The sequence below is a fragment of the Macaca fascicularis genome, chromosome 15 (genome assembly GCF_037993035.2).
Source record: "Macaca fascicularis isolate 582-1 chromosome 15, T2T-MFA8v1.1".
NCBI classification, from domain to species: Eukaryota; Metazoa; Chordata; class Mammalia; order Primates; family Cercopithecidae; genus Macaca; species Macaca fascicularis.
The window spans coordinates 101,438,148-101,463,863 of NC_088389.1; the positions used below are offsets into that span (position 1 = coordinate 101,438,148).

At 38.9% G+C, this 25,716-nt stretch overlaps 1 protein-coding gene across 34 annotated transcripts in view; it reads right to left on the bottom strand.

The window, feature by feature from the left end:
- The window catches only part of TRPM3 (transient receptor potential cation channel subfamily M member 3), a 903,691-nt gene that overhangs the window by 196,494 nt on the left and 681,481 nt on the right, over positions 1–25,716 (bottom strand). For all 34 annotated transcript variants that reach the window (XR_012424787.1, XR_012424786.1, XR_012424789.1 and 31 more), the window contains one exon: positions 17,391–17,514. Coding sequence is in view for 30 of the 34 variants with exons in the window: in XM_015437271.4 (XP_015292757.3) it covers positions 17,391–17,514 (124 nt within the window). In the remaining 4 variants the exon portion in view is untranslated. The remainder of the gene's footprint in view (positions 1–17,390; positions 17,515–25,716) is intronic.

Sequence of the window (25,716 nt, forward strand, 5' to 3'; positions counted from 1 at the left end):
TGCAAATCAATAAACATAATCCAGCTTATAAACAGAACCAAAGACAAAAACCACATGATTATCTCAGTAGATAGAGAAAAGGCCTTTGACAAAATTCAACAGCCCTTCATGCTAAAAACACTCAATAAATTTAGTATTGATGGAACGTATCTCAAAATAATAAGAGCTATTTATGACAAACCCACAGCCAATATCATACTGAATGGGCAAAAACTGGAAAAATTCCCTTCGAAAACTGGCACAAGACAGGGATGCCCTCTCTCCCCACTCCTATTCAACATAGTGTTGGAAGCTCTGGATAGGTTAATCAGGAAGAGAAAGAAATAAAGGGTAGTCAGTTAGGAAAAGAAGAAGTCAAATTGTCCCTGTTTGCAGACGACATGAGTGTATATTTAGAAAACCCCATTGTCTCAGCCCAAAATCTCCTTAAGCTGATAAGCAACTTCAGCAAAGTCTCAGGATACAAAATCAATGTGCAAAAATCACAAGCATTCTTATACATCAGTAACAGACAAACAGAGAGCCAAATCATGAATGAACTCCCATTCACAATAGCTTCAAAGAGAATAAAATACCTAGGAATCCAACTTATAAGGGATGTAAAGGACCTCTTCAAGGAGCACTACCAACCACTGCTCAGTGAAATAAAAGAGGACACAAACAAATGGAAGAACATACCATGCTCATGGATAGGAAGAATCAATATCGTGAAAACGGCCATACTGCCCAAGGTAATTTATAGATTCAATGCCATCCCCATTAAGCTACCAATGACTTTCTTCACAGAATTGGAAAAAACTGCTTTAAAGTTCATATGGAACCAAAAAAGACCCTGCATTGCCAAGGTAATCCTAAGTCAAAAGAACAAAGCTGGAGGCATCATGCTACTTGACTTCAAACTATACTACAAGGCTACAGTAATAAAAACAGCATGGTATTGATACCAAAACAGAGATATAGACCAATGGAACAGAACACAGCCCTCAGAAATAATACCACACATCTACAGCCATCTGATCTTTGACAAACCTGACAAAAACAAGAAATGGGGAAAGGATTCCCTATTTAATAAATGTTGCTTGGAAAATTGGCTAGCCATAAGTAGAAAGCTGAAACTGGATCCTTTCCTTACTCCTTATACGAAAATTAATTCAAGATGGATTAGAGACTTAAATGTTAGATCTAAAACCATAAAAACCCTAGAAGAAAACCTAGGTAATACCATTCAGGACATAGGCATGGGCAAAGACTTCATTTCTAAAACCCCAAAAGCAACGGCAACAAAAGCCAAAATTGACAAATGGGATCTAATTAAACTAAAGAGCTTCTGCACAGCAAAATAAACTACCATCAGAGTGAACAGGCAACCTACAGAATGGGAGAAAATTTTTGCAATCTACTCATCTGACAAAGGGCTGATATCCAGAACCTATAAAGAACTCAAACAAATTTACAAGAAAAAAAAACAAACAACCCCATCAGAAAGTGGGCAAAGGATATGAACAGACACTTCTCAAAAGAAGACATTCATACAGCCAACAGACACATGAAAAAATGCTCATCATCACTCGCCATCAGAGAAATGCAAATCAAAACCACAATGAGATACCATCTCATACCAGTTAGAATGGCAATCATTAAAAAATCAGGAAACAACAGGTGCTGGAGAGGATGTGGAGAAATAGGAACATTTTTACACTGTTGGTGGGACTGTAAACTAGTTCAACCATTGTGGAAAACAGTGTGGCGATTCCTCAAGGATCTAGAACTAGAAATACCATTTGATCCAGCCACCCCATTACTGGGTATATACCCAACGGATTAGAAGTCATGCTGCTATAAAGACACATACACACATGTTTATTGCAGCACTATTCACAACAGCAAAGACTTGGAATCAACCCAAATGTCCATCAGTGACACACTGGATTAAGAAAATGTGGCACATATACACCATGGAATACTATGCAGCCATAAAAAAGGATGAGTTTGTGTCCTTTGTAGGGACATGGATGCAGCTGGAAACCATCATTCTCAGCACACTATTGCAAGAACAGAAAAGCAAATACCGCATGTTCTCACTCATAGGTGGGGATTGAGCAATGAGAACACTTGGACACAGGAAGGGGAACATCACACACTGGGGCCTGTTGTTGGGTGGGGGCAAGGTGAGGGATAGCATTAGGCGATATAACTAATGTAAATGATGAGTTAATGGGTGCAGCACAGCAACATGGTACATGTATACATATGTAACAAACCTGCATGTTGTGCACATGTACCCTAGAACTTAAAGTATAATAATAAAATATATATATATAAAGTGATTTTTAATATTCCCTGGTTGATGGGATTACAGATTAAACTATGTATTTGCATTGGGAAAAAAAGAGAGAGAGAGATGAAACTTATTTAAAAATCGTGCTTGCTTGGTTTTTATGACTCTATTAAGGGTAGGTAGAGAGTTGGCCTTCAGTTTCCTAAATGTGGAAATAGAATTGTAATTGGATGCCAACATCAACTTCAAACATACCCTCATAAACATAATAAATCTCCTTGCACTGGAAGGTAGTGGAGTCAGCCTCCAGAGACTCATCTGTAAGGCACAGACAATAGCCCTCTGCTGTCTTCTCCAGTGTCTAAGGGAAAGTCGTCAGCTCTGGAGCCTGAGGGCCTGCAGAGAACGGGAAACCATGTAACATTGGGATACTTCTTGGTCTTGCATTTGGTAGGGGATACAGGGCATGTTAAATCCTTGGATCAAAATCTTTTGGTATATCTATATTTATCATATTGGGGTAAAAAAAAAATCAAACCATTGTTTTGACCAAAGGAGGAAGCCCCAAGTATGACAGATTCTAGAACACACGGGAATTATCACTGTTTTAAAGCTGAGGATCCCAGGGCTCAATGCAGGTTAAGTCATTGAATGATGAAGGCAGAGTTGGAATCCAGGTTTGTCTGCTTCTAGCACTTGGTTACAATTGCCACATTAGATTGCTTCCCATGAGTTGCACAATTTAAGTGGATGGGCCTGGATGAAATCCAAGCCCATAAATCAAATGTATAAATCCCTAAGGAGATGTGCCTCTGTGTTAGTAGAGATTTTAACAAAATTTATAGATACTGAATATGTATCAGCCCCATTAATGCATATACGTCTGAATTCATTCATTCGCTCACTTATTCGTTAAAGATTTATTGTCTGCTGTGTATATGCTATGGTATTAAGCACAACTAGGCAAAAGTGAGTGCAAGAGAAACACAGAACAATGAATCAGACAGATTCTGCTCTTAAGAGCTTGCATGGGAAGTTAGAGATATACATAAATAAAGTATAAATGACAAGCACAAGAGAGTTACAAATAAAGGAGGTAAATGGATTCCAGGTGTGTGTGTGCGTGTGCACATGCAAATGCAGATATGTGCATGTGTTTGGCTATTGAATATGACCAAAGAGAGTGCTCTAAGCTTGAACAATATAGGGAAACAGAAAATTTAAAAATGACTGTAAGGAGTTCTGTTTGGTTAGCGTGATGAATCCATAAAGAAGCAATGGAATTTTGGGCTGAAACTGCAGGCAAAAGATTCTACTTTACATTCAAAAGAGTGATATGATTGGCTCTGCTTCAACAAGGGCTATCAGGCATTTTTATGGCAAAGGACCAGCAAACCACTGCCTGTGTGTCAAATTTGTTTTATAGTCTGTTTTTCTGTGACCAGTAAACTGAGAGTGATTTTTACATTTTAAAGGTTGTTGAAAAATAAGAAAGCAAAGAACAATATGTGACAGAGACTCTATCTTGTATGCAAAACCTGAAATATTTACTATCTGCCACTTTAAAGAAAAGTTTGCGAACCCATGCAGTGTGTAGGATGCATCGATAGGGCGATATTGGACTAGGTGACCGAGTTCATAGGGAATAGCAATCGTCTAAGCAAGGAAGAATGAAGGTATGAGTGAGAGTGGAATTTGGAAATGTGGGAGCCGGGGGAAAGCAAGGCTAGATATTTGTGCGTTTGGGAGTTGTCTTGATTAAAACGGTAATGGAAGTCACAATAGTGAATGAAAGGGAAAAGAACCAATAATTGATCATAGGTAAACATTTGTTTTTAGAGTGGTGAGGAAGAAGAGGGTCTAACAATGGAAAAAGAAAATGAATGGTAACAGAAGTGTTAAAGAAACAGAAAATCGAGAGTCTAACATGAAATTCACAGGAAAGTAAGAAGAAACAGGAAGTTGACAGCCTCAAATGCAATAGAAAATTTACTAAAAAGGTTGCAAAAGTGATGGCCTAATATCTTTGCTTCCATTTATTCCATTAGCACAATTTGTACATCCTTGGCTTTTGCTTGCCTTATGCTGCCCTACCCAAGAGAGAATGTGGTGATAATGAGGTATTAGAGCCATAGCTGCCAGGGTACGACAGTGGCCTAGCCCTTTAGTGTAGCTTCTCATGTTGTATGTCTATTATGTTCTAAATAAAGGTAGACGCCAAGTCTCTTCTAACTCTCCTCAAAGTACTTCTTCTCCATGTCAACTGGTGGATATGTGATTGCTAGGATTTGAATATTTGTGTCTCCTTCAAATTCATATGTTGACTCTTAATCACCAAGATGATGGTATTAGGAGGTGGGGCCCTTGAGAAGTGATTAGGTCATGAGGTCTTTGTCCTGATGAATGGGATTAGTGCCCTTATGAAAAAGGTCCAAGGAAGCTTGCTGGCCCCCTCCACCACACGAAGATGCAGCAAGTATGTGCCATCTATGAGAAAGTGGGCCCTCACCAGATACTGAATCTGCTGCAGTCTTGGTCTTGGACTGTCCAGCCTCCAGATACTGAATTTGCTGGAGTCTTGATTTTGGACTGGCCAGCCTCCAGAACTGTGAACAATAAATCTCTGTTGTTTATAAACTACCCAGATTATGATATTTCATTATAGCAGCCTGAACAGACTAAAACAATGGTCCCTGGAGACTTCTTGACTGACGAGGCTTAAGAAAAAATTAGTTTATTTTGTTTTTTATTTTTTTGAGACAGGGTCTTGCTTTGTCCCCTGGGCTGGAGTACAGTGGTGTGATCTCAGCTCACTGCAGCCTCAAACTCCCAGGCTTAGGAGATTTAGCTAGAACTCCAGGTATATGCCACCACAACCAGTATATATACATATATATGTATATATGCATGTATATATACGTTTGTGTGTGTGTGTGGAGATAGGGTTTTGCTATGTTGCCCAGGCTGGTCTCAAATCCTGGGCTCAAGTGATCCACACTTCTCAGCCTCCCAATGTCCTGGGACTATGGGCGTGAGCCATTGTGTCCAGACAAAAGTTGGTTTATTTTCATTCCTGTGTATCCTGAATTGATGTACTGGATTAAACAGACTTAGTACTCTAGTTGCAATGTTTGCTTCTTGATTTTAGAATCATTATTGCAAATGAGAACCAGCTGTAGGGAAGTAGGAAGCCCATGTTACCCTACTGTAAAGTCTGTGAAGTGCATTACAAATACGCCCAAGATATAGTCAAGAAATTAAGATGTTAAAGTAATTTTACCACATAAATTATGATTAGACAGCTATTTTTTTCTTTTCACATTCAGGCCATGAGTGCACCAATAAATACTCAATAAGTAGCACAAATCCAAAATAAGTCATTGGACAACTATCTTATTTTGAAAACTATAGGGCAGAGTTAAGAAATAGTAAGTAACATCCCACTTATTAAAGTTGTTAAAGCAATTTACCAAAAACTGTGTAGTAATAAAGTCAGAAAACTGAAATATGCTCTAGGTTCTGAGGTAAGAAGAATAAAAATCAGATCATTTCCTATATTTCATAAGCAAGTAGTACTAAAATGAAGTCATCTTGGAGAAGGCAACAAATTAGTATAAAATTATTAGTGCTTTATTTGATTTTTATCTTCTAACATAATTAACTATGAGCTAACATTTCACCTTTATGGAAAAAGAAGTCTGGCATATAAATATTTCATTTGTGTAAGAGAAGCATAATGGATAAAGTCCATTTGACCCAGATGTAGATTCAATGGCTAATTATTGAAATCTCTCTCCCTTTCTCTTTCTTGACAGTCACTGCAGGTATCTCATTTAAAATAATTACTATTTAATCTGGGTTATGATAACCAACTAATTCTAGCGAGGTTATGCACATCATAAATAGTGTGGGGTCCCTATAGAAGTAATGATACATAACAGCTTTCACCAACACGCAGCTTAGACATAGGCTATTAGGCTGTACTGTAAGATTGTATTATGCATTTTTCTGTTGAAAATCAGAGTAAGCAATTGTGAGATGTCATCGCTGGATGCTCGCAGTTTCATGTGATCGTGCAAGTGGAAATGGCAGCAGAAGAGAATCTTTTTACAGATGAAAGAAAGTATGGGAGTTTGGAAAGCATGAATTGTTGGCTGGGAAACAGGGTGGTACAAAGAAGTAGTGGAAGTGTGGATATCCATCCAGATTGCATTCAGACTGTGGAGGGCCTCAAAGCCACATTAAATAGTTTGAACCCTTGTCAGTAACAAAAGCAAGTCCTTGAAACTATCTGAGCAAAGAAGTTAACAAGTCAGGCCTGGGCCTCAAGCATCAAGCCTGGAGCAGTATGTGGAATAGCTTGGAGGACGGACAACAAAGTTTCCTTTCTGGGACTAGGTAGGCCCTGGTGAAGAAAACTGAGGATCAGAATGAGGATGATGGCACTGGAATCAAAGTAGAGCAGGCGGATGTGAGAGACACTGCCAAGATACTCAGAATAACTTGGCAACAATTGAATGGTGGCAGTGCAATGAGGATAGGGGAACTCGTCCCCAATGAGGATAGGGGAACTGAGAAAATGAAACGAGAATTGGAATGCGAAACATTGTGGAGATGTAGGGCTGGGAAGCACCGGAGGATATTGGAGAGGCTGATTTTGTTTCTGGACATGTAGAACTTGAAGTAATGACGGGACAACCAGGTGAGACATCCAATCGCAAGCTGTGATTATGGTTGGAGAGACTGAGATAGCAAGGTTAGGGCCAGAAACAGTTTTGTGAATAATTTCCAATGAGATTGTTGGTAAAGCCAACAGGAGATGTATGATATTACCAAGAAAAATAAAGGGTATTATAATGAAATATCTAAATGAGACTTAGCAATTGAAACTATCTTACTGAATAAATGAATGAAATTTAAAATGTATTCAGGGTAATTATCACAGAATACATGCAATTAGACTAATTTACCACTTAAAAATAGAGCATCTAATATGATATTAAAAGCAAAGGCTATATATAATTTTTAAGAAACTCACCTAACATATAGGGCACAGAAAAGCTGAAAATAAGAAAAAGCATGAAGAATTCCTATATTGGGGAAGTATGAACTAAAAGAAGCTGATGTAAGTGGATTAATATCAGATGAACTGAAATGCAAAACAAAGCATTGTCAGGAATAAATAAAGTCACTGAATAATGATAGAAAAGTATCTCACCAGGAAATATTGCTAGTCTAAAAACTTATAAGCCTAACAACATCATCTCAAGATATATAAAGCAAAAATTTGATAGACTTTTAAGAGAAATTGACATAATCTCCCATGATATGAGACTTTAAATGACTTCTTCAAAAAATGACACAAAGAACAAAAGGACTGAGAACAAAGAAGTTTCAGGTAATGTCCACATTTATGGATGAAAGTAATGAGAAGCGCAAGGAAAAGAGGAGAAACAGAAAAGTTGAAGGACTAATAGAAAAGTACAATGTCATTGAAATTTTTGGAAGGTAGAAAAGACAGAAGTAGAACTCAATGCAGAGGTAGCAATAGAGTTGCTGTTCAAGAAATGTACATTTTCTAGAGAAAAAATCATGGAGGAAATGCAAAGTGATGGGATGTGTTGGCTGTTTAAAGAATGACTGTAGAGAAGAGGAGGGGCACTACTTCCTCTGATACTACATAGTAAAAAAAGGCATGGCTCAAGATATAGTCACACTGGGGTAAAGGAGAAGAAAGTAGGGGAGCTTAAATTTATGACCTTTGATTTCCTTTGGGGAGAAGTCTTCTGTTGAGCATGAGGAGAATGAATCTTTAAATTCCATGCAATTTCAATCCACATCTCAACAATGTGTGTGTGTGTTTGTGTGTGTGTGCGTACATGCACATGTACATGCAATCTGAAAGGCTGAGTTTAAAATTTATCTATAAGGGCAAAGGGGTAATATAGTTGGCAACCCTGGAGAAGTGTCATAAGGAGTGTGACTTGCCCTATCATACATCAGGGCTTATTATAAAGTTACACGGATTAGAAAAGTAGGGCACCAGGGCAGGACTAGACAAGTGGCGAAGACAGAAAGCTCATGTATAGGTGGAAACCTGCTTTATGAAAGAGCTGGCATTATGCGACATAAGGATGGACCATTCAATAAATGATGCAAGGTCAGCTAGTCATCCACATGGATCCCCACTTCATATCATATACAAAAAAAACAGTTATAGATGGGTTAGATTTAATGTGGAAGGTGAAACTAGACACGTTTTAGTAGAATACATAGAAGAATATATTTTTGAAATTTGGGTACAGAAGAGTTTATTAAACAAGAGGCAAAAAGCCCAAAACATAAAAAAGGCTGATACATTTAATTACAGTCATGGGCTGCATAATGACGTTTCGGTCAACGATGCATTGTGTATGTGACAGTGGTGCCATGAGATTATAATATTATATTTTTATTGTAACTTTTTTATCTTTAGATATGTTTAGATACACAAATACCTACCATTGTGTTACAATTGCCTACAGTATTCACAACTGTAATATGACATTCAAGTTTGTAGCTGAGGGACAAATAGGCTATACCATAGAACCTAGGTGTGTAGTAGGCTATGTTGTCTAGGTTTTTAGAAACACACTCTATAGGTTGGGCACGGTGGCTCACACCTGTACTCTCAGCACTTTGGGAGGCCGAGGCGGGCGGATCACCTGAGGTCAGGAGTTCAAGACCAGCCTGACCAACATGGTGAAACCCCATCTCTACTAAAAATACAAAAATTAGCTGAGTGTGGTGGCGGGTGCTCCCAAAAGCTACTTGGGAGGCTGAGGCAGGGGAATTGCTTGAACCTGGGAGGTGGAGGTTGCAGTGAGCCAAGATCACACCACTGCACTCCATCCTGGGTGACAGAGCAAGACTCTGTCTCAAAAAAAGAGAAAAGAAATACACTATCATGTTCATACAACAATGAAATAGCCTAACGACATGTTTTTCAGGATGTATCCCCGTTGTTAAATAACGCGTGACTGTACATTAAATTTGGGAATTTCTGTTTATCAAAGTACATTAAAAAAAGTGAAAAAACAAGCCCCAAACTGAGAAAATGTATCTGTAACACAACCAACAAAAGATTAGTATTTAACATAAATAAAAAGAATAAGAAGAAGTGGCTGTGGTTTGAAACTTGAAAAGAATAGAAAAGATTTAGAACAAGGATTGTAGGGAATAGGAGAGCCTATTGACTAGAGATAAATAAGAGGATTGGCTGGCGTTATTGAAGGCCTAATTGAATTAGACTGCGTGACTCAGCTTTGGGAGTGGTACGAGAAGCATCAGGCACATAGAATAGATCAATTGACAGATGAGGGAACCCAGATGGGAGTGGGGAGGGTGGAAAGACATAGTGCAGACTCTCAACAAGGCGCAAGGTAAAGAAAACTATTTTGAACATGTTTTTACACAGATTACTTGAGGTGTTTGATCTCAGGCTCATGAACAGAGAAGCTTGGCATCCAGGTTCAGGTTCAATATGAATGAAGTGGTGGGAGGGGGAAGGTAAGGCAGTTATCTTTGGAGTGGGGGATAGATTTTGAAGTCTTAGATTTTGGAGCAGCAAGGCTTTCAGTGGAGGCATGATTCCCAGGTGTGACTGGGAAGAGATGGAAAGATGAACTGATTGGATGCTAGGAGGTCTGGCCACTGTCAGGGGAAGAGAGTGAATGAGAGGAGTCGCCAATGTGGAAGTAGAAGGTGGTGAACTAGGAGCAGGGCTGGTGTTGTCATCACCATGACTTGTTTAGGGCCACACAACCATGGGGTTTACAATGCCAAGTCCAAGTGGTCCTCCTTCACTCCAGGGTATCAAAAGCAAATGTACTGCCTCAGTCTGGGACTGGTAGGTTGGCAGTGGTGACAGAGGAAGGCTTCTGCAGTTGCTCAGAGGACAGACAGGAGCTCCAGGAGGTAGCAGCAGAAAAGGAGCTGGCACTGCCCTCTGGAACAAAAGGCTCTTGGTTTCTGTGCACATAATGGGCCTCACTGTGTGCATGGCCACCTGTGTCCTTTTTTCCTGGTCTTGATATTCTTTATGACCAGACCCCTCTTGAGGAGGAAGAGAATAGAGGGACACCTGATCCCTGACATCTGTTCCCAAATGAATATGTTGTAGACAGTCTTTCTTTATCTCTTTAATTTCTATTCTTTACCTGAAAACAATGATAGAACTTAGGTTACAGGTTGATTTCTAGAAGGACATATCTTTTCTAAAGGGGACAGGTTTTGCATAAGCAGAGAAGTGAATTTCTTCAAGATCTACATGAAGTGAGCAGAAAGTATAGCAGTATCTCTGTGTGATGATGTCGTGAGGGGCTGCCCCACCTAGCTTGAGATTGCAGACCCAAGGCATATTTTTCACGAGGCCACACCACCCAGCGGCCTATCCATAGTGCAGGCTTTATTATGTAAGTCAGTTAAGTTCTGGGATGAGAAAGATGTCACATCAACTCTAGAACCAAATAGCTTAGCCAAACTTGGCAGTGGTTAAACTGGCCTCATAATATTATACCGCATGTAGTTTGTAAGGGGAATCAAAGGAAACTTGAAGGATACAAGAGAAAAGAGGAACTCTATGATGATGCAATGCCTCCTTGTTTTGTGTGCTATGCTGTGGAGCCAAATGAGTAGAAAACACGGGCTCTGCAGCAAGACAGTCCTAGCTTGGCTCTTCTTGGCTGTGTACATTTCCCCACCTCTCCTAGCCTCAATTCCTTTCCTTGTCTCTGCAAGAGGATCAACAATGCCTACTTTGTGTTTACCTTACTTTCAAGGCATCTAGTACCGTCCATGCACATAAGTAGTTCCTCAAAATTTGAAATTATAGTTACACTGTAATTTTGATTTAAAAATTTCTAACTTATTTCTGCCCAGATGTGGAAATAATTTGTTGCTTGTTAAGAACACACAGGCCAACATTTAAATTTAGGAAATACAAAGAACACCACAAAGATACTCCTTTAGAAGAGCAACCCCAAGACACATAATTGTCAGATTCACCAAGGTTGAAATGAAGGAAAAAATGTTAAGGGCAGCCAGAGAGAAAGGTCAGGTTACCCACAAAGGGCAGCCCATCAGACTAACAGCAGATCTCTCTGCAGAAACTCTACAAGACAGAAGAGAGTGGGGGCCAATATTCAACATTCTTAAAGAAAAGAATTTTCAACCCAGAATTTTATATCTAGCCAAACTATGCTTCACAAGTGAAGAAGAAATAAAATCTTTTACAGACAAGCAAATGCTGAGAGATTTTGTCACCGGCAGACCTACCTTACCAGAGCTCCTGAAGGAGGCACTAAATACGGAAAGGAAAAACTGATACCAGCCACTGCAAAAACATACCAAATTGTAAAGACCATTGACACTATGAAGAAACTGCATCAACTAATGGGCAAAATAATCAGCTAGCATCATAATGACAGGATCAAATTCATACATAACAACATTAACCTTAAATGTAAACAGGCTAAATGCCCTAATTAAAAGACACAAACTTTGAGACTCTTTGGTATGCCGTATTCAGGAGACCAATCTCATGTGCAAAGACACACATAGGCTCAAAATAAAGGGATGGAGAAATATTTACTAAGCAAATGGAAAGCAAAAAAGAAAAAAAAAAAAAAAGAAAAGAAAAAGAAAAGCAGGGGTTGCAATCCTAATCCTAATCTCTGATAAAACAGACTTTAAACCAACAAAGATCAAAAAAACAAAAACAAAAACAAAACAAAACAAAACAAAAAAAGAAGGGCATTACATAATGGTAAAGGGATCAATGCAACAAGAAGAGCTAACGATCCTAAATATATGTGCACCCAATACAGCATCCAGATTCATAAAACAAGTTCTTAGAGACCTACAAAAGACTTAGACTCCCACACAATAATAGTGGGAGATTTTAACACCCCCCCACTGTCAATATTAGACAGATCAATGAGACAAAAAAATTAACAAGGATATTCAGGACTTGAACTCACCTCTAGACCAAGCAGACCTAATAGACATACATTCTTCTCAGCACCACATCACACTTATTCTAAAACTAACCACATAATTGGAAATAAAACACTCCTCAGGAAATGCAAAAGAATGGAAATCAACAATCTCTCAGACCACAGGGCAATCAAATTAGAACTCAGGATTAAAGAACTCACTCAAAACCACACAACTACATGGAAACTGAACAACCTGCTCCTGAATGACTACTGTGTAAATAACGAAATTAAGGCAGAAATAAAGAAGTTATTTGAAACAAATGAGAACAAAGACACAACGTACCAGAATCTCTGGGATACAGCCAAAGCAGTGTTTAGAGGTAAATTTGTAGCACTAAATGCCCACAGGAGAAAGTGGAACAGATCTAAAATCAACACCCTAATGTCGCAATGAAAAGAACTAGAGAAGCAAGAGCAAACAAATTCAAAAGCTAGCAGAAGACAAGAAATAACTAAGATCAGAGCAGAACTGAAGGAGATAGAGTCATGAAAAACCCTTCAAAAAAATAAATGAATCCAAGAGCTGGTTTTCTGAAATGATCAACAAAATAGACCACTGACCAGACTAATAAAGAAGAAAAGAGAGAAGAATCAAATAGATACAATAAAAAAAGATAAAGGGGATATCATCACTGATTCCACAGAAATACAAAGTACCATCAGAGAATACTATTAACACCTCTACACAAATGAACTAGAAAATCTAGAAGAAATGGATAAACTCCTGGACACACACACCCTCCCAAGACTAAACCAGGAAGAAGTCGAATCCCTGAATAGACCAAAAACAAGTTCTGAAATTGAGGCAGTAATTAATAGCCTACCAACCAAAAAAAAGGCCAGGGCCAGATGGATTCACAGCCAAATTCTAGCAGAGGTACAAAGAGGAGCTGGTACCATTTCTTCTGAAACTATTCCAAACAATAGAAAAATAGGGACTCCTCCATAACTCATTTTATGAGGCCAGCATCATCCTGATACCAAAACCTGGCAGAGACACAATAAAAAAGGAAAATTTCAGACCAATATCCATGATGAACATCGATGAGAAAATCCTCAATAAAATAATGGCAAACCAAATCCAGCAGCACATCAAAAAGCTTATCCACCATGATAAAGTCAGCTTCATCCCTGGGATGGAAGTCTGGTTCAACACATGCATATCAATAAACGTAATCCAACACATAAACAGAACCAATGACAAAAACCACATGATTATTTCAATAGATGCAGAAAAGGGCTTCAATAAAATTTAACATCCCCTCATGCTAAAAACTCTCAATAAACTAGGTATTGATGGAATGTATCTCAAAATAATAAGAGCTATTTATGACAAACCCACAGCCCATATTATACTGAATGTGCAAAAGCTGGAAGCATTCCCTTTGAAAACTGGCACAAGAAAAGGATGCCCTGTCTCACCACTCCTATTTAACATAGTATTGCAAATTCTGGCCAGGGCAATCAGGCAAGAGAAAGAAATATAGGGTATTCAAATAGGAAGAGAGGAAGTCAAATCATCTGTTTGCAGATGACATGATTGTATATTTAGAAAACTCTATCATCTGAGCCCAAAATCTCCTTAAGCTGATAAACAACTTCAGCAAAGTCTCAGGATACAAAATCAATGTGAAAAAATCACAAGGATTCCTATACACCAATAATAGACAAACAGAGAGCCAAATCATGAGTGAATTCCCATTCACAATTGCTACAAAGAGAATAAAATACCTAGGAATACAACTTACAAGGGATGTGAAGGACCTGTTCAAGGGGAACTACAAACCACTGCTCAAGGAAATAAGAGAGGACACAAACAAATGGAAAAACATTCCATGCTCATGGATAGAAAGGATCAATATTGTGAAAATGGCCATACTGCCCAAAGTAATTTATAGATTTAATGCTATCGTTACCAAGCTACCATTGACTTTCTTCATAGAATTAAGAAAAGCCACTTTAAATTGCATATGAAACCAAAAAAGAGCCCGCATGGCCAAGGCAATCCCAAGCAGAAAGAACAAAGTTGGAGGCATGACACTACCTGACTTCGAATTATACTACAAGGCTATAGTAACCATAACAGTATAGTACTGGTACCAAAATAGATACATACAGCACTGGAACAGAACAGAGGCCTCAGAAATAATGCCACACATCTACAACCATCTGATCTTTGACAAACCTGACGAAAACAAGCAATGGAGAAAGGATTCCCTACTTAATAAATAGTGTTGGGAAAACTGGCTAGCTATATGCAGAAAAGTGAAACTGGACCCTTTCCTTACACCTTATACAAAAATTAACTTAAGATGGATTAAAGACTTCAACGTAAAACCTAAAACTATAAAAACCCTAGAAGAGAACCTAGGCAATACCATTCAGGACATAGTTAGGGGCAAAGACTTCACCACTAAAAACCAAAAGCAATGGCAACAAAAGCCAAAATTGACAAATGGGATCTAATTAAGCTGAAGAGCTTCTGCACAACAAAAGAAACTATCATCAGAATGAACAGACGACCTACAGAATGAGAGACAGTTTTTGCAATCTATCCATGTGACAAAGGGCTAATATCTAGAATCTATATAGAACTTAAACACATTTAGAAGAAAAAAACAACCCCATCAAAAAGTGGGCAAAGGATATTAACAGTCACTTCTCAAAAGAAGACATTTATGCAGCCAACAGACATATGAAAACAAAGTTCATCATCACTGGTCATTAGAGAAGTGTAAATCAAAACTACAATGCGATACCATCTCATGCCAGTTAGAATGGCGATCATTAAAAAGTCAGGAAACAACAGATGCTGGAGAGGATGTGGAGACATAGGAATGCTTTTACACTGTTGGTGGGAGTGTAAATTAGTTCAATTATTGTGGAAGACAGTGTAGTGTTTCCTCAAGGATCTAGAACCAGAAATACCATTTGAACCAGCAATCCCATTACTGGGTATGTACCCAAAGGATTATAAATCGTTCTACTACAAAGACACTTGCACATGTATGTTTATTGCAGCACTGTTCACAATAGTGAAGACTTGGAACCAACCCAAATGCCCATCAAATGATAGGCTGGATAAAGAAAATGTGGCACACACACACCATGGAATACTATGCAGCCATAAAAAAGGATGAGTTCATGTCTTTTGCAGGGACATGGATGAAGCTGTAAACCATCATTCTCAGCAAACTAACACGAGAACAGAAAACAAAACACCACATGTTCTCACTCATAAGTGGGAGTTGAACAATGAGAACACATTGACACAGGGAGAGTAACTCACACACCGGGGCCTCTCAGCGGGTCGGGGGCTAGGGGAGGGATAGCATTAGGAGAAATATCTAAAGTAGATGATGGGTTGATGGGTGTAGCAAACACCATGGCACTCGTATACCTACGTAACAAACCTGCACGTTCCGCACAAGTATCCCAGAACTTAAAGTGTAATTAAAAAACAAAATTTTTAAAAAAGAACTCATTTCCTCTGGAGCTAGGAATACCTCACGTTTCTTACAACAAATAACTTGCATTAAAATGCAGTTGACTTTTTCAGCAGAGACCATGATTAAACAACATGAAATTTAGGCAGAATTCTGCAAAAACAGTCCCATGAAATACCTAGAAAAGTTCATTCAGCCTCATTTGGTTTTATGACTTCCCACTGGTTCCTAGAATTTTGCTCCTAGCTGCCTTTCCAGGAAATTTGCAGGACTGCTGAAATGTATAGTCCTGGTAAGGTTTCTCAATTAGAATTAGCCTCAGCAATGGAAAAGCATCAGTACTCAGAAGAGAATCCCTAATGTGGCATGTAGAAGCTCAGGGCTTCAGTGTCTCTTTGGACAGAGGAAGTATGTGAGCAACACCATGAGCTAACCACATCTGGGATGGGAGGTTGTCACACGTGGGTGGTACCTTCATGCGTAGTAGAGTTCTCCTGGAATGACAGCAGTCATGACTGGGTGCCCCACCTGCTCGCTGGCTTCTATACATGGGGCAGCCAGACTGTGTACCTAGGTATTGTCCTATTCTTCTCATCTTCACTCATCTCATCCCAAACCTGGAAGCTGCTGAAAGGTTTCTCACAAAGACTGTGTGGATGCTTTCTGGAGATGAGTCTTGCCCACTCTGATCAATTCCTTTTTTTTTTTCCTAAATGTTTTGCTATCTCTCTCAGCAGTTGGTTTTAACTGACCTTTGAGAATAGTCTCTCTGACTGAGGTCTGGGGGCATCTACCCAGAGTGGGTGATCCACTGCATTGGCTTCAATGAGACACTTTCTGAATAAAAATACTCCATACAGACGTTAAACGTCACTGACTTTGAGTCTTAGCTCCTCGTTTACTGATCAAATGAGCTAAGTTTCCTCATCTGTAAGATGAGGGTAATAATTGTACGTCTCTCATCAGGACAGTTGCAAAGGTCACATGAATCTATATACATAAAGATCTTGTTTCCTGCCTGGCAGATAGCAAGTTCTTGTTAAATGTTTGAGTAAGCAGAGAACAAAATCACATGGTCTTGTTCATCCTAACGGAGTCACTGATTATGCCACATTTGTAAGACATTTTGCTCTGATTTTAGAAACACTTCAGTAGCTATAGATTCCTCCAGGATTTCTTGAGTATGTTTCTCCATTTTCTACCTGTACAGACTAGTCTAACAGCCTGGATCCTTTGTCATTAAAGCTGTTTGACACGAAGCACACCAGTGGTTCACGACTTACAAGCAAAATGAAACCCCAAACCTAAGAAGATCAAGCTGAAGCGTTTTCCAGGAGGGGACCAGTTTTGTCACTTCAACTCATTTGATCGAGGCAGTCAGAGCATTTGGATGAGCTCCAAAAGGAAATGATGCTAAAACTCTGCTGCACACACCTTATTAACTCCAAGGCAGTAAAAGCAGTGCCTTTTTTACTCAGGAGAGGAAGCTACTGGAGCCAATGGAGCCTGAGGGGAGTTGTAAGCTCGGCCAGAAAGAGAGAATGTCGCATGATTTGATAAAACGTTGTGTGATTCAAGAAAATGACTGAAAATGTGGAGACAGCTGGCCACCCATGAGGAATTACCTACCAATTCCTTCTTCTTCATGCACTCCATAAGGATGATGAACAGATGCTGAGCTTGGGTTCGAGTGTATGTGAAAGTCTTCTGTATAGTCACCAGCAGCTGGTCCCTCAAAGATTCATTTATCAGTCTGCAAATAAAAACAACGTCAAAAGCAGGTCAACCAACTCCTATTCAGCACATATTTCTGAGAAATACAGAGCTCAAGAGGGAATTATGAGGGTTTACTTTAGATAGGAGTTGCTTCTGTATGTTTCTCACAAAAGGTATCTCACCTGTGATAATTTAAAAAGCAAGGCATTTAAAAATAAATCAGTTTTACTATCTGAAAACCTAACAGAGTAAAGTAGAAAGATTGATTTAGATATTTTAATTTTATTTTTCTGTTTTTCATATGGCATGTGTCTAATGCCCTCTTCCTCAAGTTTGCTTATCAAAAAATACCTTCAATTAATCATCTGCATCTTGTTGGTAAGAATTTGCTATAGTACTGTTCTTCACAGTACTGTATAAATCTCCTAACAGTACTGCAGGAGATTTAAATTGCAGTGTCATCTCTAATTGTGGAAATAAAGACAATATTTCATTAATAAGTTTTTGAACATCCATAAGCAGAAATAAGAGTTATGTTTTCCCAAAAATCATTTCATGTAGGTGGCAGGCTGTCTGGCCTATGATTTAGGTATTCATTATTCATGTCAAGCTTTTGCTCTGTTACAGCGAATAGTAAGACAGTATCATGTTGGCTACCTGATTAAAAGATAGTTTTATGCTGTAGAAGAATAAATGAAAACAGGAAAGAGGCATCATATCCAATCAATGCTCAATTATGTCTTGAATATGAATCAATCACAACTAATTTTTAACTTCTTTCTCATTACCCTGGTGAGAACAGGGCTTTCTCTACTAGCCATTAAATGGCAGGGAAGGAAAACTCACTTTATTAATAACAGATACTATTCAAAATCAGGAAGACAAAGCCGCTTTCAAGGACCAGTGGCAAAATTACCATAATTTGCTTAGTATTTTACAGATTACAAATTGCTTTCATAATTAATGTATCAGCAACTCCTAAATAAAATAGTAAAATAAATCATGATCTCAGTTGCTGATTACAGGAACCCTACAGACAAAGCGTTTGTTCTATTTCACAGGCGGGACATTTTAGCCAGAAAGAGCCCAGTGTTTAAATTCATGCAGCAAATAAGTGACAGAGTCATCAGAATCAGAACCTAGTTCTGAATATTTGTACAGGGCTCTTTCCACCACACCATGCTGCCTCTATTTACACCTAGTGGATCACACCACTGCCTCTCTTCATCACTGTGGCTATTTGAGCAGGCAGTTGTGGAGTTTCCTTCAACATGAAAGCAAGACAAACTTTATTGCTTAAAAGAAGGCAAGATGGGGAGCTGGAGGATGTCTTCCGATCAGTGACCTGCTGTGCTCCAGTTTATGTGTGTTTCATCTGAACTCACTGGGTTGGATATTATGACGGCCCTGCTTTGAGGAAGGTGGCATTCCTCATGACAGAACTATACCAACAATCCTGGAAGGTCACTCAGCTGGACGAAGGATTGGGTCACCCCTTCCCCCACTCCTCCAGAGTGTATATTCTATATCAAGAATATACACATTAAGGCTGGGCGCTGTGGCTCCTACCTGTAATCCTAGGACTTTGGGAGGCTGAGGCAGGTGGCTCACTTGAGCCCAGGAGTTCGAGATCAGCCTGGGCGATACAGTGAGACCTTGTCTCTACAAAAAATTAAAAAGTTAGTTGGGCATGGTGGTGCATGCCTGTAGTCCCAGCTACTTGAGATGCTGAGGTGGGAGGATCACTTGAGCCAGGGAGGCAGTGAGCCAAGATCACACCACTGTACTCCAGCCTGGGTGACAGGGCCAGAACCTGTCTAAAAAAAATTTATTATTTCGAAAAAGAGGATGTTTGAAAAAAATAATGCCAGATCTTCTCTTGAGATTATCTTAATTATACTGAATGACTCTGTGGTCTTAGCTGTGGACCAGATTGAAGTCATTTATTCATTCATTCATTCATTTGTTTAGTCATTCAACAAATGCATAGTGAATGTCTACTTAGTGCCACACACCAGCATGTGCCAGGATCAGAGGAGCTATATATGCACTCCCAGCCTTCAATGAGCTTATGCACCAATGGCGTAGAAAGATGTGAACCAGCAATCCAACCGTGATTGTCAGTGGAAAAGAAGTAGAGAAGCTTGTGGCAAATGTATCTAATCTAATCTAAGGGATTCAGGGAAGACTCTTCTGAGGAAGGGCTATTTTATCTGAGACATGAATGAGTGAGTATCAGCATAGTTGGGGCTGGTAGGGTTGGATAAGAGAATTCACAGCAGACAAAATGGCATGAACGGGCCCAGTTTGGAAAAAATAAAAGGTCAATATGGCTGGAGCTGAGAGAGCAAATTAAAGAGTGGAACAAAATAGGGCTGCAGAGGGGGTGAGTAGGAACAAGATCAATGGGGGACTTTGAAGGTGATGTTATAGAGATTTTAGGTTTTATCCCCCAGACAATGAAAAGCCATTAAAAGATTTAGGCAGAAGGGTGGCATGATCACATTTGTGTTGCCAATTAATTTTCTTGAAAAGTAAAGACATGCACACTCAGATCTAGGCATGTATCTACCTGACAGGTAACCCAAGTGGATGAGTCTAGAGAGTTCTTCAGTATCAAGCGTCCATTGATTTTGTACAGGATTAACAACAGAAAGGATTCTCCTGATTAGCCACTTGATAGATATAATCATTCATCTGCAGGTGTTTAATTTTGATAACAACTCAAAATTTGTTTTCTACTACCAACCATCTGTAATGAAATCTCAGCTCCCCAAGTTCATTATATGCTTGAGGGATCTGTCTGACACTTGCATCCAATCTGTCACTTTCTAAAAATTGAGGAATGATGTGCAATTTAGCTGATTGTGGGTTTCAGTGGTTAGGAGAGCTGAAAGACAGTAAGAATCTCATCCTTTGAGCCCAATTTCCCAGTTGCTGAAGTTATGGCTTTGGCTAGATCATTTAATGACAAGAACCGTAGAATTCTAGAAGTGGAAGGATTCTCTAGGGTGTTTTCCAAAGTGTGGGATACCTGTTACAGGTGGAACAAAGATATTTTGATCTATTCAAAGCATCAAGTTACAGCAATTAAATATTAAATAACTGCCCTTTCTGATTCAGTTCTTTTTCCATCCTTCTGATTGCAACAAGAAGAAAATCTCATTTTTAGTGCTTTCCTGCCTTTAACAGCTCCCCAACACTTGTAGATCTCCCCTTTTAACAAAGAAATTAGGTCTCATGCCTTTGGCAAAAAGAGTTTAATAACATTGTTTTAAAAAAGATCCCACAAAACATTTGATGTGTCTGTAGCACGTCATGGTTTAACGTACACAATGGGCTTCAGAGATAATCTCACAACAATCTATGAGGCAAGTGGGATTAATTTCATTTTGCAGAAGAGAAAACTATGCCCTAAAGAGTTTAAACGATTTGTGCTAGGTCATAATGCTTGATGGTCTCACTGTCTGAGTTGAGCCTATTGACTTCAGCCTTGCCCCATGGTGTTGCTGTTCCTGATTTTATTCCAAGTCTTTCATAGTTTCCTAATCATCTGTATCAGGGATGATAAAGGGGAACACTAAATGAAGATAATTGCAACATGCATTAAGTAGTTTGAAGAGTATATTTGCAGGCTGGGCTTGGTGGCTCACGCCTGTAATCCTGGCACTTTGGGAGGCTGAGGTTGGTGGATCACTTGAAGTCAGGAGTTCAAGACCAGCCTGGCCAACATTTCCAAACCCCGCTTCTACTAAAAATACAAAATTAGCCAGGCATGGTGGCACGTGCCTGTAATCGCAGCTACTCAGAGTCTGAGGTGTGGGGATCGCTTGAGCCTAGGAGGCAGAAGTTGCAGTGAACTGAGATTATGCATCACTGCACTCCAGCCTGGGCAATAAAATGAGACTCCATCTCAAAAAACAAAAACCAAAAAACAAAAAAACCAAAAAACCAGTTGCTTCTAATTTTTCATAAGTATTTGCTCTGCTGAACTAGATGTCTTCTGTTTGGGTACAAATGCTTACTCTATCTTCTCTGAAGATCCTTTCTTGTTTTGTAACCATATTCCTTAGGATATATGGAAGCCTGCTTTCTTAAAATTATTATTTTCTAGTTCTTCCCATATTTTCTCTGTAACATTGGAGTGATTTAAAATTTTTACTGTAATATTTAATCATCAGAAAAATTAGAGATGAGCCTATTTTATATTTCTTTTTATGACACTAGAATATTGACTGAAAATTTCTTGACATCAAAATATGGTCATAGTATTATGTGAAATTTTTATTTTAGAATTGAGCCTTGACAAAGTCATCTTATTTATGGAGACTGTTAATTTGTGGTTCTTATCTACCCAGGTTGTTTTTGGTACATCTCAAATTAGAGGGTTTTGTGATAGGAGGTGTAGTCATTGAAGTGAGGCTGATCTCTACACTATGGCATTTGTGTCTCCATTTAAATGCTGCACTTATGATCTGGAGCTTTGTAGATGAGTCACATAGTAGTTTAAAATAGGCCAATATTCAGCCAGTGCTCAGGGTAACCAACAAAACGCCCCGCAGTTTGCTATTAGTATTCTGTTCAAATGCTCTCAATATAACCCACACATACAAATATATTTCTCCGAATGAATTTAATTACCTGCAAATTACCTGCAATATTAGAGTTTTGTTCCTAGATTTAAAAATGAGAAAATGCATTTAGAATTCAATGGGATTCTAAGAGCTAATCTTAGGTTAATGACTTTCGAGGAAGAGCCCTTCCTGTGACCCCCATAGATATTTTCTATTAGTTTATTCAGTCACAATATGAGAAAATTTTAGCTATATAAAAAAACTTGTTAGTAACACCGCAATTTGGCACTTAAAAGACATAATCACCCACAGAATATCTAATTCTCTAAAGAAAAGTGAAATTTTATCATTTGCTAGAAGCCAAAGCAAATTACTAAATGCTATATTAAGGGCACATAAAGTTACATGTCTTGCCTGAGGTCACAGAGAATGGCATATTTTTCTCCTTCTGCTTTTGTTGGTAAAAGTTGCTACTTCCTCCCCAAATGTCATGACTCTGGTCTACAAGTAACACCACAATTCTTCCCAGAAAGGCAGGAAGCATTGTTAATAACAGCATTATGGCCACCAGGGCTAGGCTGTCTGGATTTAAGCTGTTACCTGTTGGCTGTGCGATCTTGTGTAAGTTAGTGTTGATGTTCTATTTTTCATATATGTAAAATGGGAACTATAATAGTGCTTATCTCATAGGCTTGTGAATATTAAATGAGTTAGCTTTGTAAAAGGCTTAGAAAAGTGCCTGACACATAGCAAGTCCTGCACAAACATATGCATTATTCAAACAGAATCCTATGATGCTTTTTAGGAAAGAGTCACTGATATATTCCTTCTCATGAAGTAGCACAACTAGTGGGCCAGGGCCCCCACGTACAATGCAGAGCTCTCTCCTGGTGTTAACAGTGCTCTGCACATCTGGTGAGTCCAGTGGTGTAAGGCTGGAGAAATAACTTTCCCACTTTAGAGAGGTCAGAGACCACCAGTTCTTTCCTATGTTTGGGAAATGGAGATACTTAGCAGATTTAGGAGGCTTGATTATAGTGCAGTCTTGCGAACACTCCATGTAGACATCTGCTTGTTCATTCATTCATTCATTCATTCAACAAACAATATTCATGCCTTCTGTGTGCCAGGCACTAAGTTAGATATAGAGATATACATAATATTCAGTTCTAGCCTCAAGGAACTCAAAAAGTTGTATGCCAAGTATTCTGTAATTGATGGGTATTAACCCCAAAATTTATTCATGTAAAACAACATTTATTTGTTGTGTTGATAATTTTGTGGGTCAAGAATTTAGGCAGGCACAATGGGGATGGCTCATTTTTCTCCAGCATACCTAGGGCCTCAACTGGAATGGCTGATGAAGACTACAATAGCTCAACTGTGACCATATGTCTGGGGCCTCAATTCTGTTCCATGTGGCATCTGTTGTGGCTAGAATATCCAAGATGGCTTCCTTACTTCCAAGTCTGGTACCCGGCCTGGTCTGCCTAAAAGAGTTGAGGGTTGGCTTGCATTGCTCTTTCCCTGTTGGTTGCAGGGTAGATGGACTTCTTACATGGAAGCTGGCTTCTCTTAAAGTGAGGGTTTCAAGAGAGAGCATTCAGAGAGGCTCAGGCAGAAACTACAGACTTGTTGGGACTTACCCTCAGAAGTCCTAGAATGTCATTTTCTTGTACTTGATTAATCTAACAAGTCACTAAAAGTAGCCCAGAATCAAGAAGATGGAAGGAATAGATTTCACCTCTTGATGACAGCATACATATACACTGAAGGAATATATTAATGGTGATCATCTTGGAGACAAGCAATGACATCAAGTGACTCTGTTCAGATGAGACATCAACAGTGATCTTTTCCATATTTTGGTGATAAACAGCCTCAGTTGCCTTACTTTGAATTATCTCTTCTAACAGATCATTATAATGAGAACCACTATTTCCTTCAAAGTAATATTCCAACTATTCATAAATATTTCCAAAATATTATTACTGATTTGTGCATAGAACCTACAAATATTTTCTCCTTTTGATCCAGCTGCCTATTGACATTTATTTGGCATTTAGTGTGTACCAGGTATTTCTTTGAGACCTTGGTGCCTGGTCAGAGACTGTTTTGCCATGGATACTATCATCACATTTTGTGCCTGTGAAATGTGGCATGTAAGGGACATCTTCAGTAATATGTGTGTGTGCTTGGGCCAGCCCTTAAGGCCCAGGTTAAGTCACCACCGAAACCAGGTTTTTTTTTTCTTGATATCTTAATTTCACTTTGGGGTCCGTTTGGAGAGAGAAAGCAACAGCAGCACCTGTTGATGTTGCCAATTTCTGCTAGAAACTATTTTTTCTTTTCTTTAAATTCAGAGAATGTTTGGAAACGATTGGGCCAGGTGTGGTGGCTCACGTCTATAATCCCAGTGCTTTGGGAGCCTGAGGCAGCAGGATTGCTTGAGGCCAGGAGTTCAAGAAGTGAATTGACTGCCCAACTCAAAAACATATATTTGGTTCTGTTTCTGGATACTACTTTATTCCCCCTTTGAATTGCTTTATTTACTAGTGAGGGACCTGAGACAGGTTATTTGATCTTTAAGGCTTCATCTCCTTATCTGTTGAATAAGGGAGTGTATGTCTTCTTAGGTCCATGTATTTGGGAAAAAAAGAGATCATGCATGGAAAGCACAAAATTTGACTTCCTATTTTTCCAGTTTTCCTCATTCTCTATATACGTTGGTTTGTGTCCTCATCATATCTTATTCAGATGGTACCAACAGACTGCTAATTGGTTTCTTCTCTATCTTCCTCTAGTCCATTCCCCACAGTGTTAATTAAATGGTTCTACAAAGCAGACATGATTCTATTGCACCCTTCTCAAACCCCTGCAATAGCATTCCATCACCAGCAAGATAACGTCTCAACTTGCATAGGCATGTAAGGTTTGTCTATGGTCTTGCTCCACAGTTAGGCTCATCTCCTGCCACTCTGTCACCCATATCCTGTAAATACTGAATCTCCCAAGCCCACCAGACTCTTGCATGCCACCATATCTTCAGCTTGCTATATCTGCTACTTGGACTATTCTGTAGTCCTGACCTCATCACTCAAAACTCATCAGTTAAAACTCAGCTCAAACTTCGCCTCCTTTTTCTTTTTTCAACTTTTATTTCAGAATCAGGGGGTACACATGGAGGTTTGTTACAAGGGTATATTGCGTACTTCTGAGCTTTGGAGTACGGATGATTAAGATTCAGTTGTAAGACTATTAAGCTTTAGTGAAGACATGCTAATTCACTTGATTTAATCATCCCACAGTGTAAACATATATCAAGACATCACAGTGTATCCCATGTTATTTGTCAACTAAAAATAAAATTTAAGAAAATGTAAAAAAGAATCACCCTCATCTCCTATGTGAAAGTCTCTGATGATTGCTCCCTTGATGCTCTCAAAGCACTTGATATATATTTCTATGATTATTATATTGCATGGAAATTATTTGTCTTACTCCAGTAGATGATGAACTTTTTGAAGCAGTGATTGTTTCTTTTTTTTTTTAAATTTATTTATTATTATTATACTTTAAGTTGTAGGGTACATGTGCATAACGTGCAGGTTTGTTACATATGTATACTTGTGCCATGTTGCTGTGCTGCACCCATCAACTCGTCA